Here is a 16,036-nt window from a genome sequence, read left to right as displayed (position 1 = left end):
TTACGGTGTTTTTGGCATCTTGAGGGCTTTATCCCAGAGAGGCATTGCAGATTTATGTAATTGTTATGGGACTACTTGAGTTTTTTTCTTTCTGATTAAGTCTGTAAAGATATAATGTAGGTATGTGTCCATTCAGTAAATTTGAAAATATTGTTGGGCATGTATTTGCTCATGGCATTGTCTTACCTTACTTTTAATTTTCACTTTTAAGGATCACTGGGTGGCTGGGAGGTTTAGCGCCTGCCTTCCACCCGGGGTGTGATCCTGGAGACCCAGGATTGAGTCCCACATCGGGCTCCCTGCATGGAGCCTGCTTCTCCCTCTGCCTGTGTCTCTGCCTCTCTCTCTCTGTGTCCCTCGTGAATAAATAAAATCTAAAAAAAATTTTTTCACTTTTAATATTTACTTTATGTGTAATTACTCTGCGTTAACTTACAATATTGTTAACTTGTGCCTTTTCTACTCTTGATTTGTCTTACTAAAGATCAGTTTTTTAGTTTTTGCTGAGAACTAACCTTTGGCTTTTAAATCTTTTTTCTCTCCTTGTGTTCTGCTTAATTAATTTTGACTCCTATTTATTGTCTTTTTTTCTATGTTATTTGGGATTATGCTGTTGTTCATTGTATAACTTCTTAAGGATGTTTAAATCGTTCGTTTTAAAAGAGTCTAGGGGCGCGTAGGTGGCTCAGTTGGTTAAGTGCCTGCCTTCAGCTCAGGTCATGATCCTGGAGTGCAGGGATTGAGCTGGTATCAGGCTCCCTGCTCAGTGGGGAGTCCGCCTTTCCCTCTCCCTCTGCTCCTCCCCCCACTCCTCCCTCTCCCTCTACCCCTTACCCTGCCTTTGCGCGCATGTGCATGCTCTCTCTCTCTCACTCACTCTCTCAAATAAATACATCTTAAAAAAAAGGTAAAAACTTTACTACCATATATGGCCATTTTTACTTCATATACCTTATAATATTTCTTGGGTTTTTCTCTATTCTTTAAAAAATTTTTTTTTATTAAAAACCCTTTTTGGCAGTTTTTTGCATGACAGAACTCTGTGTAACAAAGCCTTTGAGTCTTTGAATTCCTGAGATTATTGGCCTCATATGCTGATGGCAGTTCAGTTAAATATAAAATTCTGGGTTCTGTTCCTTCGGTAGTTTGGAAACCACTCCATTGTCATCTTACACCCAGTATTGATAATGAGGAATCTTATGTCAATCTGATTTTTTTCTTTCTTTTGAAAGCTTTTAGTTTTCTCTTGTTTTTTAATATTCTCTAATTACACTAAATGTGTTTTAGGGCTTTTTTTTCTGTATCATTTCTCTTTTACTTCGAGATTGTTTGTCTTTTCGAAGATTTTTTTAAAGATTTTTATTCACTGAGAGAAATAGAGAGAGAGAGCACATGCCTGAGCAGGGTGGGGGCAGAGGGAGAGGTTGAAGCAGACTTCCTGCTGAGCAGGGAGCCCAACACAGGGCTCGATCCTGGGACCCTGGGATCATGACCTGAGCCAAGGCAGATGTTGAACCAACTGAGCCACCCAGGGTGGCACTGTTCTTTGCTGTTGGTCATTTCTTTAAAAAGTTTATATAATTTTTAACCTGTTGGTTGAAGTCACAGGAGAATATTTCTTTGGTTGCCTCTTGTAAAATTGGCTGGAATTCTCTCAGGGAGGACACGGGTTGAGGAGAAGGAATGAAATTGTTGAATATGAAAATAGGTTAAGTTTGTGGAAGTCTTACAAAAATTTGGAAACTACAGCCTGTTTAGAACCTAGGTTTTGGAGACATGATATATTCAGTACTAAAGACTGCACACTGTACTGTATCAAACTCATAAAACATTTTTAGATAGTAAATATGTACTTCCTTATTTCATCTTCATTTTGTTGAAAGACAATAACAGACTGCAAAAGTTTCTAGGTTCTATTTTATTAGTAAAACTGAAAACATCTAGGGAGTGTGTTCTATTTATGTAGATTAGGAATAAATAGGTCATTTTTTACACAGCACATCTGTACTATTAAGCCAGGATGACCAGCTCATGTATTTGTGCTAGAAGGTTATAAAAAACAAGAGTCAGTCTAATTTTCAAAGCATTTCAACCCATTCTTTCCTTTTCTCTCAATCTATTCCATTCCAGTTTTTTACCAGGTCTGGACCCTGTGCTTCTGCTCTTGTGATTTTGAATGACCTTGGTTTCCATATCTTCACAACACCACCTGCCTTGCCCCTATATAAGACCGTGGCTTGTGTTCAATTATTTTTTGGGCTCTGAGCTGCTTTGGATGGGACATATCACCCTGGCACCTGAGACCCAACCAACTCTACTTGTCCTGGAGTTTCTCCCTAGGAAGAATGCAGGTATTGGAAATTATATTTCTTCCATATTGACACAAATCAAAGGTGCATGTGTATGCACTCATGAGTGGAGGGGAGGGGCAGAGGGAGAGGAACAAGCAGACTCCATGCTGAGCAGGGAGCCTGATGTGGGGCTTCATCTCAGGACCCTGAGATCATGACCTGCGCCAAAGGCACACTGTTAACCAACTGAACCACTCAAGTGCCCCTCATTGTGGTTTTGATTTGCATTTCCTCATAATCAGTTGTGTTGAGTGACTTTTATATACCTATTGGACATTTGTATGTCTTTTACAGAAAAATGTCTTTTCAGTTATGTCCATTTTTAAATCAGATTTTTTTCTTTATTAATTGTAGGAGTTCTTTATATACTTTGGATATTAACCCCTTATCAGATATGATTTGTAAATATTTTCTCTCGGCCATAGGTCGCCTTTTCATTTTGTTGATGGTTTCATTTTCTGTGTATCTTTTTAGTTTGATGTTGTATCACTTGCTTAGTTTTGCTTTTTATTTTTTTGATATCAAATCCAAAAAAAATTGTTGTCAAGATCAATGTCAAAGATTTTACCCCCATGTCTTCTTCTAGGAGTTTTATGGTTTCAGGTCTTATATGAAAGTCTTTAATACATTTCGAGTTGGTTTTTGTATATGGTGTAAGATAGTGGTGTTTCAGTTTCATTCTTTTGAATATAAGTGTCCAGTTCTTCCAACGCCATTTACTGAAAAGACTATCCTTTCCCCTTTGTATATTCTTGGCTCCTTTGTTCTAAGTTAATTGACCAAACATATGTGTGTTTATTTCTGGATTCTCTATTTTGTTTCATTGATCTATGTGTCTGTTTGTACCATTACCTTTAATTAGTGTAACTTTGTAATATAGTTTGAAATAAAGTGTGATTCCTCTAGCTTTGTTTTACTTTCTCAAGGTTGCTTGGCTATTCAGAATCTTTTTTGGCTTCGTACAAATTTAGAATTGTTTTTTCTATTTTTATGAAAAATGCCACTAGAACGTTGACAAAGATTGCATTGAGTATGCAGATTCCTTTGGGTAGGATAGACATCTTAACAATATTAATTTTTCACTTCATGAGCAGGGCATATCTTTTCATTTATTTGTGTCTTCTTCAGTTTCTTTCATCAGTGTCTGACAGTTTTCAGTGTACAGTTCTTTCACCTCCTTGTTAAATTTATTCCTAGGTGATTTATTATTTCTGATGCAATTGTAAATGGAATTGTTTTCTTAATTTCTCTTTCTGATAGTTCCTTTTAAGCTAGTCTGAGATGAAACCGAAGGAACAGAATTAAGTGAAAGGAATAGGGGTCTTTTATTGTCAGTCTGGAAGCACAGGGCAAACACAGAATTTGGATTGGAAATGTATTTGTAAGTTAAAAATAAGTAAAGATTAAGTTAATCTAAGTAAATTAACCACTTTGTTTAAAGGATTAAAACCCCCAGTGTTCAGAGATATTGAGTGTCCTACCTAAAAAACAGTGTTATTTTTAGCTGGACACTTAGGTGGCTGGGGATGGTTTGGTCATTGGCTAATTGGTGGTAGAGTTGACAAAAATGCAGACGTTCATTTTCACCCTTCTCAGAATCTAAGTGATAAGGGGCTTGCAGATACACGCAGTGAAAACAGATTGCCATGAGAAGTCTTTATTATTTGACAAAAAATCTAAATAAAATCATTAGAGTTCTCAGTAGTAGTAAAACAAAGTAAAAATACCTTCACATCCCAAATTAACATTATCTCTCTATACCAAGTAGATAGTTGTTATTCTCCTATTGACTACAATCAGGGTTTATTTTCAGAGACAGTTTTGCAAATGTAACACCAGGGTAGTAGTTTAGTATGGTTTGCTTTAAAACACATTTAAATGTATGGCTAAAAGTTTTAGAAAATATTCTGCTGCTGAATACATTTCACATTGAATTAATTGAATTAGTAAGATGAAATTAATTGAATTCATAGTAAAATATTATTACCACCATGTGAACATACACAAAAAGTTTTTTGTGATTCACAGAGGCTAGAATCAAGTACATTGGATGCAAATTAACTTAGATATAATACAATTAAAATCAACCATACGTCTAAACAATCATATGCTCTCAAATACATAGTGCCAGGGACCTGGTTTGTGCTTGGCTGCCAGATTTCATTTTCACTAACTTCAAATCTTCACTTCAAATCAACTTTCCCTTCCTTGGTTCACATTTTGTGGAATGGAATTGGATTTAAGGCTTTAGGATGATTGTTTAAAGAATTTTTGTCTCTAACCAGTAATACAATGATTAACCTACAATATAGGTTAATCTATATTTACATGTTTTTGTTTGAGAGACATGATATCATCCCTTTATATTTGTGGGATTAGACAATTCAGGTGAGTTCTTGGTTGAGGATATAGAATAGTGACCTTATGGTTTCCATCATTTAGGGAAAAATCAATGTTTCCTGATCCATGTAATTTTGTCTGTTTAGTTAATGTCTTTTCCCCCCTCAGAGGGCTGTCTCTATAGGTTCCACAAAGTGATCTATTAAAGTTATGCACTTGTTTTGTGAGATAGAGGTGGTTTTTCTTGTTAATAAGTCATGTGAGGTAAATAGATTCAAAGATTAGTGATAGTGCTTTAAATTTGAAGAATATTGCTATTTCACTTTGAGATTGGTGACAAAAGTAACTCATAACTCATGTCTGACAACAGAACACTTCATAATGTATGATGTACTATTTCTTTGGTGTAATACCAGAAATGTACTTTATTAACTCATAAATATATTGCCAGAATTGAGAATTTGCATTTTGGCTGGAAGGTGAGGTTGTTTGTTCAACAGAAGTAGTTAGAGTAGTGGCTGGAGTAGTAGTTTGGGTGGTGGGTGCAGTTGTAGTTTTGGAAGTTGGAGAAGCAGGAGTGGTTGGGGAAGGATTAGGTGTGGTATTTGGGGCAGTTGTGTGGTCCAGTACAGGTGAGGAAGGTTGTGGTGCTGGTGTAGTTAGGGAAGATGTAGGTGGGGCAGCTGTGGTGTCTGGCAGGGTGGGGGAAGGTTGTGTTGATGGGGTAGCTGCAGAAGGGCCTGTATCGGTATCTTCTTTTTGAGATATGGTGGAAGCATTATTAGTAGAAGTCACACCTGGAGATGTAACAATTTTGTTGGAAGTAGTTATGGGACTCAAAGATGGGATTTGAATGTTGGCCTCTGAGGTGCTATTGTTGACAACGGTGTTAGTTTTAGTTGGACACTTAGGTGGCTGGGGACGGTTCGGCTTTGGTTTTCTTCTGTTTGGATTTGGAAGCTTTGGGTATCTGTGTGGACCAAAAATTAAATGCTTTTGAATTAATATATTCCAGTTAGGGTGAAATTTGAGATGAGTTGGTAATCGGCGGTCTACTGTATATTGTTGGACATTATTCCTTTTGTGATGTATTTTCCCTTGCTTTTTCCAACCTTCACAGAGCTGTAGAAAGAAAGAAAGTGCAAGAACTGAAAACACCCATTGATTTATCAAGTAGGGGATTATTGCTGAATGTTGGATGGGCAGTATTTATGGAGCTCTAGGAATGGAAACCAGATAGCGGTGGGTTGAATAATTGTTCTAATTTTACCAAATCTCAAGAACAACTTGCTATTAGAGAGTTTCACTTTGTCAAGTGTTTATTTCCCCGCTAGCTACAACGGATATACTCCTGTGGGTTCAAGTCTAGAGAATTAGCTAGATTGTCCTTTGTGCTTATAGTTTCTTCTATAGTAGAGAATGATCAGGTTACTGCCTGAGGATTGAACAAAAGGGCACCCTGTTTGCTGCATTTTGATCATGAAACTTCAAAGGCATTCGCCTGGGACTAAGGAGCCTTTTCTGAATCACACCTTTCGTATCTGCCATCATCAAAAAACAAAACAACAAAATCCCAAACAACCAATTTAACAAATACACCACTTCCTTTATGACCTCCACATCAAAGAAAACTTAGTTTTTAGTTTTTTTTTTCAGTTGGAAAAAGAACTTTGGCTATTATCTTTTTAAAAAATATTTAATTTATTTAAAGTTCCACATCCAACATAGGGCTCGAACTCACAACCCCAAGATCAAGAGTTGCATGCTCTACCAACTAAGCCAGCCAGGCACCCAGCCATTACATTTTAATTATATCATTATAAAAATTATAATTGCAGAAACTAAGGGGTCAATGAATCCTATGATATTGTAGGAAAATTTTGCATGTTTCTGTCTTTTGTCTGTAGAGGACCTGTAGCTCTCATGATTTCTCAAACATGTTCATATCTGAAAAGAACACTGATTTAGTTCAATTCCACACCCAGTACTTGATCTTTTTTCCCAGTATACCTGAATGGCTTTCCAGCCTGTGCTTCACCACTTTTTCTCGCCCCACACTATAAAGCTTTCTTAAGAGACAGAGTTTGGCACAGGCAAAGGTGACAACTTTTGAGAGATTAGCAGAGTTGTTCAGCTAACATAACTTCCTCAGAGACTGATATACCCAGCCTTAAAAATAACTTCGGAAAGCATTAATTGTTTTAAAAATTAAATTATCCAAGACATTTCAGTTCATAACTGAGAATGTTCATAAAGTAAAATATTGGCTTTTGATCCACATGATTGGTAGTTTTGCATAGCTCTCTTATATAAATGAGAGTCTGCAGCTCTGAACCTAGGATGCTCCTCTGATCATGGAACCTCTCGGGAGATGTACTCTATTATAGGGGAGTAGTTTTCTAATATAAAATAAGGAGGTCACATGTTCAAGCAAATTTTTCCTCAAGATTCAATATGTGATCCAGATAATCACAAAATTGCTTTGATTGAAGCAAGATTGGGGGCCTTGAATTCCACCAGCTCAGTCTCCACTTTTTTATGTGGTGTTTAAGGATGGTGTGAAGAACTCCCATATCTTAGAGAATGTTTGAAACACACTACAGCAGATCATCAGGAGAGGTTTGGGTCTGTCCTGCATCTACCATTAATACTGAGTGACTTTGGGCGAATCACTTAATTTCACTGGATCTCCGTGTACCCATTTATGGAGTCATTAAAATTAAATTAAATTGCAGATCCAGAGGCTGATTGTATGACTTCTATGCTTTGAAATAGTTAATGCTGTTTATTCATGATTAATCAGAATAATTAGCTTCATGAGAGTGGGGATTTTGTTTTGTTAATCTCTGCTCAATACCTAGAAATATGCCTGGCACATACTAGGCACCCACTAGATATTTACTAAATGAACAAATGCGTGGAATTGACAATAAAAAAGCCAAATTCATCACTAAATAAAATCTTAACATTTGTGTTAATTAGGATATGAAAACTATTTTAATTTTTAGATGACCAAAATAATATCTGTGATGTTTTGATGAAGACAAATTAAAGTCATATTAACTTTAATGTTAGCTTAGCACAGAACATGACCAGTTTGAGTAGTTTGCTTAAGATATATTGACCAATTATCATTATGATTGGCAGTTGTGGATGGCCCTGACATAACTTTTTTATTAGAATTGGGATTAGGGAAGCTTGAGAGGGGGAGGAGTTGAAAATCCCTCAAGGGTTTGAGCTTAGATTGAAGGATGGAAGTACTTATACTAAATATAGTTAAGCCAGGAAGAGCATATTTAAGATATCCTCATTTGCCTGTTCACATCTGTCATTTATTTTTGTAGAAAAAATCATAGCTTTTTGTGCACTTAGTGTCAGGCTCTACTTTAAGTGGTTTACAAATGTAAATTTTCTTAATTCCTTAGCAACACCCGAAAGTAAGTCCTATTATTATCCTCATTATACAGATGAAAAACTGAATCCCAAAGAGATAAAGTAAATTTTAGGAGAATATGTCTACATTTTTAAATGGAGATTATAACAATTTTACATCATAATTATTACATCTGTACTCTCCTTTACAATTTTTTTTAAAGATTATTTATTTATTTATTCATGAGAGGTAGAGAGAGGCAGAGACACAGGCAGAGGGAGAAGCAGGCTCCACACAGGGAGCCCGACGTGGGACTCGATCCTGGATCTCCAGGATCACACCCTGGGCTGAAGGCCGTGCTAAACCGCTGAGCCACCTGGGCCGCCCTCCTTTACAATTTTTAAACACATGTGGTTCTTACTTATTCTTTAGCAGCTTTATGAGGCATATACTGTTATTGCTATTTCCCCATAGGGAAATTGGAGCCCTATAGATAGATTACAGCTCAAAGATTCATCTGGATGTTCAGATAATGAGCATAAACCCACATTTTTTGAATGCCATTTGTGTGCACTTTGTGCTGTAATCATGGAAATCAACACTAGGGTCCAGGGTAAAGCCCAAGATATTTTTTTTGGTGATAGTGGGGGAATGGATATTATGTGGTAAGTGAGGAATAGGAGAGTACCCAAGAGTAATTCTGTCTACCTTAGCAGTGCTTCTGCCTTCTATATCTGTTTTTATAACCATAGTATTCTGAGGCTATTCAGCAGCATTTAGTAAATCTATATTTCACTTCTTGACCCTTTCTTCAAATTTGTCAAAATAAAAGTGAACAAATATGTATAGGTATATAGCTGTGGGGTAAATATGGTTCTTTATTACATCATGTATCCCCTTGAATCACTACTAATTTTAATTTTCCTTTCCCAGTAGACCCTAGATATCTTTTTTTAAAAGACCTTATTTATTTATTTAGATAGAGTACACAAATGGAAGAAGAGCAGAGGGACAGAGGGAGAGGGAGAAGCAAAGCAGGGAGCCCATGAAGGGCTTGATCCTAGGACCCACAACCTGAGCCAAAGGCAGACACTTAACCAGCTGAGCCATCCAAGTGTCCTGGATGGTAAATGTCTAAAAGGTAGAGTCCCATTTTGTAATCTTCTCTTGATTTTAAAAACTGTTCTTTCCTGTCCCTTTTTATGCTTCCTTCATTTTTCTATCCATATCCAAACTTGTTACATGTTTTCTTAAGTTATCTTATAAGGTCCCGTGGCTTCAAATATCTTTAACATTTAAACTTCACTCTTAAACTTCTTTTTGAACTCCAGACAGTGTCTGGTTGCCTCTTGACATCCCCTTGAAGAAGTCTAACAGCCATTTCAAATTTAACACATCCAAAACAAAACTCTTTTGTTCATTTCTTTCTTTGACTACACACCTAAGCAGCATAAGGTATGGTAGACTTAATCAAAGTATGTCTTAAATTCACCCTCATATTTTGTTTTAATTGCTGACATTTAGTAAAAGACACCACCATCTTCTATCTGGGCACTGCCTTAGCTTCTTGCCTGGTTTCTCTACCTTAGTTTTTGTCCCCTGAAATCTATTTTCTTCCCAGGACCCAGAGTCAGGTCCTTCCTCTGTGGACACTCTGGTCATCCTGAGACCTCCTAATAATCTGAAAATAGAATCCATGTTCTACACCAGTGAGGCCCTATATGATTGATTTTTCTGTATCTCCATCTTATCACACCCATGATAAAGTTAGTGGTATGGAAATATTGATTAACATAATTGAAATGAGTCATTTCCTTTTCCTTTAATTAGCTTTTTCTTATGTTTTACAGAAAACAAAAGATGTTAAGCTTCTCGGAAATAGGAATTACATGTACATGTACTTTTGAAGTCTCAATTAGGTATATATGCACTAAATGTTACTGATGTATAAGAATAACAGTTATTTGGATGAATACTTACTGAGAAGCAAGCAGTCAGTGCACAAATGCATGCCAGCAGTGTCAGAGTCTTCATCTTTTTCTGTTGACTCTTGAGGAAAGCAGAAAGGTTGCTCACTATTAGGATGCTGTGAGAGATGGAATGCGTTTTGATAAATGACTTGGTTTTGTTAGAAGGCATGGTTTCAAAGACAGCAATGGTTTCTAAAAATTATGTATATATTTCCACTCCGTAGTGGTGAGGCAAAATTACTTCAAGCTAAAATGCATTCTTTAAGCGAGAAAGCAATGGAGGAGAGTCAGGAATTCTTTTCTTCTTCTTCTTTTAACTAGTTTGTAGTAGGGGCATTTTCCACTGATACTAAAGATTGCCTAGGAAGGGCAGGATCTTAGGAAGTTTAATAAGAGAACAAAATAGTTTCCTTCTTATTTCTATTTTAGTTCTAGAAATTTCCCTTTTTGATGAAGCATCGAATAATCTGATATTTATTGAGCAGTAAATGTTTATGATTTTGTAAGTGTTCTATGATGTTCTTTTAAGCAAAGTAGTGTTCCTGGTCTCTCTGTTATAAGGCTGTTACTTAGGATCAAGAACCTTATCAAATGGACTCTTTCCCAAACTTCATTCTACTGAAGGTTTTTCTGTTTGATGCCCCTTTTCTAAATCTCTAAAGGATGGAATTATGTTTTATTCATTATAATATCATCGTAGTCAGTACAGATTTAATCAATTAAAAATATATTTCCAAAATAATTTTACTTTTGGCTTTAGGTTGTAGCAAGAGAGCATAAGGGAAGGATATGGCCTTCTATTTTTCTCATTTTGATCATGTATACAATATGTACATGTCAGTTTGAGAGGTAAAATCATTATGTAGACAATACTGTTAGGGCAAGTAAATTCGTGTGCACACGTTAATGTGGTGTGCTGTCAGACAGATCAACTACGTCTCACAAGAGAACCCTGCTGTTTATCACACGGGTGTTAGAGTCAGTCATAATTGGTCTAAATCACAGCTCTGCCACTTACTGTGTGACTTTGAGTGAACTGCAAACTTTCATTTTAAGGTTGTACTGAAGATTAACTGGAATGATACATATTGCAGATTATACTGGGCACAATGTCTGATCCATGATAAAGGCTTAGTGGTGGTAATTATTATAGTACTAGTATACCCAGAAGAAAACCATCTGGCCCAATTGGAGAAAGGAATTGTCATTATTATATTATTAGATTCCTAGTATCTTGTCGGAGTGTCTTCTCTTTATTTTTGAGATTAAAAAATATTCCCCATTGATGATATTTTCTTCTTTTAACATATGAGTTGAATCTGTTATTACACAGTTTAGCAGTTCACAAGAAGAGAGGAGAATAACTATTATAACAACTACTGCTATTACTCAATATATGTATGTAACTTGAAAGCTGCTTAGTTTACATTAGATATATTATTAGTCCCCAACATATCTAAAATATCCATATACCTGGCCAGGTGTGATTCTTTCTTCTTAGGATGTTCGATGCAATTGATGGCCTTCAGCTGATCCTTTTAGGACGGTAACTGGAAGCAAAGGAGGAGAAAGGACAAGACAATTTTCAGGTTTTATAGCTCTTCAGTTGAGTTTTTTGGAAATAGGAAATTTATTGGATTTAGGATAAGGTCACTTCTGTCAGGGAATTTGATTTCAAAAACAAAGAGAGGATAGTTGTAATTTGCCCAGGTTGACAGCAGTCCTTTGTACATCAGTTTCTTCCTGATAAATATGGTAACAATAAGAGCTTCTCAGTGAATAGTTTACCTGATTGATGAGAAATATTATAGTGAATGATGACACCTAGGAAGACTTGGACAGCCATGGCCCAGGTCTTTCAAGAAGGAATAGATCTTCCACAGTTTCCTGTTGGCTTCTCAAAGTAAGCAGTGTGATCTCCCTCTGACAGTTTCATGTGATGAAGCACCATTTTTCCTCTGTCAAGAAAGATGATTTAGCTAAGGTCAGAGGATTAAAAAAATAACATGATGCTAAATACTGGTAAAGAACAATTGTTTCACACCTGAAAGATAAACATTGACTTCTTTTATATGAGTAGTTATTAATATTTTGGCTTTTTATTTTGAGAAAACTTCAAATATGTAGGAAAGTGCAGACAGTAATATAATGCACAACAATACACTTGTTCCCTAGATTTCTCAGTTGTTAACCTTTTGCTATAAATGCTTAATTGATCGATTTACTGTAATATTTGAGAAATCATGATAGCTAATTATGAGAACTAATCTCTGAATTTTTCATTAATAATATTTCTTTAAATAGTTAACTTCAAAAAAACCCTTTTATAACACAACAACAGTAACATCCAACGACATTGGTAATTCGCACATATAACCTAAAACTCAGTCCATATGCAAATTTCCTGAATTTTGCCAAAAGTAATTTTAGTTGTTTTGTTCTAACCAGGACTCAGATAAGGACCATGCATTACATTCACTTGTTTTACTGGTTTCTTTAATTCTAAAACATTTTCCTCTGTCTCCCATGATATGATCTCTTGAATGATTAGACCAGTTGTCTTATAAGACATTTTTAGAAAGACGCCTAAGAACCATTTTTATAAAGATTTCAGAATTAAATACTTCTATATAAAATCATCAAACTGGAATACAATTTTGAAGCTGTGACTGTACTTCTAGCTAGTCAGTTTGTTTTTTCACTTCTGATTCCAGGATAAGGGTAGGGTAGGTTCAGAAGTAATTTGTTTGGGTTTGATTCTTTGCTTTTCCATTTAATAGCAATATAGTATTTGGCAAGGTATCTAATTTCTCTAAGCCTCATTTTCCTATCTACAAAGTAGGAGTGTCATCTAACAAAATTGCTGTGAGAATAACATTAGATAATTTAAAGAGTCTCACATGGTGCTTTACAATTGTAAGCCTTCAGCTCGATTGGCATCATTGGGAAGTAGTAGTTTTTGACATGGCATTGAGTTAATGGATATAGATTATAATATCAGTTTCTTTCCCTCCTTTTTGCTAGTAACCAGTGATACGTATTTACCATAATGCTTGCTGTGGTCAAAATTAACTGTGGGGTAGAATTTTTATTGATATGAAGCAAGTTTTTCTGAGCCCATGTCTTCATTAGAACAATTCTCAAACTACCTTAAGTTCTTACTCACTTAGTTGATGACTTGTAATGACCTGATAAGAAATTGATAAGATTTCCAGAAATATTTATTTCCAGTCTTGATTCTCACCTGAACATTTAGTTTTCTTTAAATATTGGAAAAGCATGAGAATCCAGTGCTGTTTAGCTCTTTTAAAATTTTTAAATAAATAATGAGTATAATTTATTCTTTGAACATTCTTGCAGTGTGGGAGCCACTTGCCTGGCATTTTAGGAACTCATAATCATACCATAGCAATTATACCATATCAGTGATACAGTTTTTGGAAATAATGTATGGAAATTACCAACATCTAGACTAAATCAGCATTATGCCATATTTTAAATTAGTACTGGGTGTTGTGACATGAAACTCAACTGATAGCCCCAACAGCTTACTGCCCATTGAGTTCTGCTCCTCTGGAGTACAGAATGATAGCTGATTTTCTGCTCCTCACTTTACTACCTCTACACCAAAATGTTTCATTGTCAGAAAGAAAAAAAAAATTCTCACCTGATTCAATCAGTATCAGATGTTGGTTAATAGCAAAGTCCATTAACGTAGTATTCATAGTAGAAGGCTTTTACCAATCTTTTTTCTACCTTGATGCCAACCCCATGGATTTTTCAGATTATTTTATGTTTTTTTATCCTTCTTAGACATAATTAGAATACAGAGAATATCAATTATTTAAATCAGCGGATTAAGATAGCTTTTACTATATCAATGTTATCTTGGGATTTATTTTTGTGGTTTGAAATGTATCTTCTGTTTTTACTAAAGTTGAGAGTTGACTTCCTTTTAGAGTTTTGAGGAGGTCTTTTCAGGTTTACAGAAATAATCTGAAATAACAAGGAAGCAAATTTGGCATTGACACTGGAAAATTGGCCTGGAAAAGTGGTAGAGAGCAACGTTTCAGTTTTGTCTAGTCTTGGCAGGGACTCTATGACCTAGGTCTATACAGGCAAGAGAAAAAGAAAGCATTATTTGCATCTTCTTTAGTTTTTGATTTCCCAGTACAGTCTGTTTTATCTGTATTATCAATCCTAATATCCTAAATGTGTCTGTCCTTTTTGTTTTCAAAGTAATTCCGTATACTTCATAACTATCAATGTTTTAGGACAATTATTAGAAGCAAGTATAGTATTCTGGAAATTTGTAGGGCACTCATTTTGCTTAATGTAATTAAGCCAATGGACCAACAATGGATAATGGTAAGATTGAAATCTTAATACTGCTTTCTCTAAGCATGTCTATTACTAGAAGGTTAGATAAATAATTTGTACTTTTCAGTATAATATCTCATTTGGTATTTTCCCTTTCTCTCACTTAAGTTAGCTTGTCAATCTTTTCTTTGTCATGGCTATACCTTTTGTATTAGCTATGTACTTATGGATTTAGTTTTTTCTTAATTCTTTTTTTTGATTTCAAGATTGCATTTTGATTCTTTCTTTCTTGTTTCGATTTAGCAAAACCTAAGGTAAATCATTCCACTAAGACTCTTCCTCATTGAGAGAAATTACAGTTATTTTTGTAATTGCTATACCTGCTTCTGAAGTTTTAAGTCCACTTTAAAGATGGCATTTTATATTGGAGACAGAGACATGGGATAAGAAGGTCTTGGACTGAAAGGGCAAGAAGGGATACATGTCATTCTGTAGTAGAGAGAGGATTGTTTAGTGGACCTTTTACAGCAAGAATGGAGAAGGTGATTCTTGGCATCTGTCTGTGATTAGGCCCCCTACCTCCCAAAATAATTTCTCAGATTGACTTGTGTAGTGGATTAACAGCATTTGTATTCATTACCATATCATTTTAGTGCAGATATGTAATAAATAAAACAATAGTTGAGGAGGAAATGACTTTTCTGGTATATTGTTGGATCCTGTGAAGTTTTATAAAGGGTAGAATCTCACTTTCTGAGCACAAGAGGAAGGTCAATTGATGTCTCTGATGAAGATGATTTTTAAAATGTGGTATAGGCTTCTGGGGGATCCCTGGGTGGCTCAGCGGTTTAGGGCCTGCCTTTGGCCCAGGGCACGATCCTGGAGTCCCGGGATCAAGTCCCGCATCAGGCTCCTGGCATGGAGCTTGCTTCTCCCTCTGCCTGTGTCTCCGCCTCTCTCTCTCTCTCTCTGTCTATCATGAATAAATAAATAAACAAATCTTTAAAAAAATAAAATAAAATGTGGTATAGTCTTCTAAAAAACTTGCTTGAAAACTATTTTTATTTTTAAACATTCCTTCTTTTTCAAGAAGTAATAAAAAATAAAATATAATTAAATATAGTAATTAAGTGTAAAATTAAAAGTACATGTAATTAAATATAGTGAGCTGTTTGTAAGTTCAACTTCATATAATATTTAAAAAACCCCAATCCTTTGTTCAAGCAATTTCTGAGAAAGATTGTGTTTAAATTCTACTTGATCCAAAAGATAGATTAGGTAAACATTATGAAGGAGATATTCCCAGAACTGATTTCCAATTAAAACAAAATGGAGACATCTAATTAAAGTGATAGTCACTGGGCAAAGTTGCATGGAAATACTGGAAATCCATATTTTTCCTTTTATTTTTTGCTAACAGTAGGAAAGGAAGCAAAAGAAGATCTTTAAAGAGAATGAATGAATAATAAGCAAAGGTCTAAATGAGTCTATGGAAAATCAAACATCTCTTTTGCCGATTTAGATGCTTTTGTTTATTTTTGTTGTCTGATTGCTGTGGCTAGGACTTCCAGTACTATGTTAAATAATAATGGAGTGGACATACCTGTCTTGTTCCTGACCTTAGGGGAAATCTCTCAGTTTTTCCCGTTGAGGATGATATTAGCTATGGATTTTTAATATAG

The 16,036-nt window shown here is 35.4% G+C and overlaps 1 protein-coding gene across 2 annotated transcripts; it reads right to left on the bottom strand.

The window, feature by feature from the left end:
* Positions 1-3,992: 3,992 nt before the first annotated feature.
* Positions 3,993-11,665, bottom strand: MUC7 (mucin 7, secreted). 2 transcript variants are annotated; one of them, XM_038556267.1, is made up of 3 exons: positions 11,508-11,665; positions 10,045-10,150; positions 3,993-5,813 (listed from the first exon to the last, which is right to left on the bottom strand). In XM_038556267.1, exons 2-3 carry the CDS (start codon positions 10,096-10,098, stop codon positions 5,085-5,087), a joined length of 783 nt encoding a protein of 260 aa, XP_038412195.1. In that variant the 5' UTR covers positions 10,099-10,150; positions 11,508-11,665; the 3' UTR covers positions 3,993-5,084. The 2 variants fall into 2 exon arrangements, with proteins under 2 accessions (XP_038412195.1, XP_038412196.1); XM_038556268.1 differs by having other exon boundaries at positions 10,045-10,113; positions 11,508-11,658.
* Between the last annotated feature and the right edge of the window lie 4,371 nt (positions 11,666-16,036).

The sequence above is a fragment of the Canis lupus genome, chromosome 13, assembly GCF_011100685.1.
Source record: "Canis lupus familiaris isolate Mischka breed German Shepherd chromosome 13, alternate assembly UU_Cfam_GSD_1.0, whole genome shotgun sequence".
Classification (NCBI taxonomy): domain Eukaryota; kingdom Metazoa; phylum Chordata; class Mammalia; order Carnivora; family Canidae; genus Canis; species Canis lupus.
This window is presented reverse-complemented; position numbering and strand designations above follow the sequence as displayed.

What these genes read in the sequence shown, in the direction of transcription:
- MUC7 (XM_038556267.1), bottom strand. Translation starts at nt 10,098, where the DNA reads ATGAAGACTCTGACACTGCTGGCATGCATTTGTGCACTGACTGCTTGC. An exon ending in CACTGACTGCTTGCTTCTCA is followed by an intron (nt 5,814 to 10,044) that starts GTAAGTATTCAT and finishes TTCTTTCTACAG; the next exon opens with CTCTGTGAAGGTTGGAAAAA.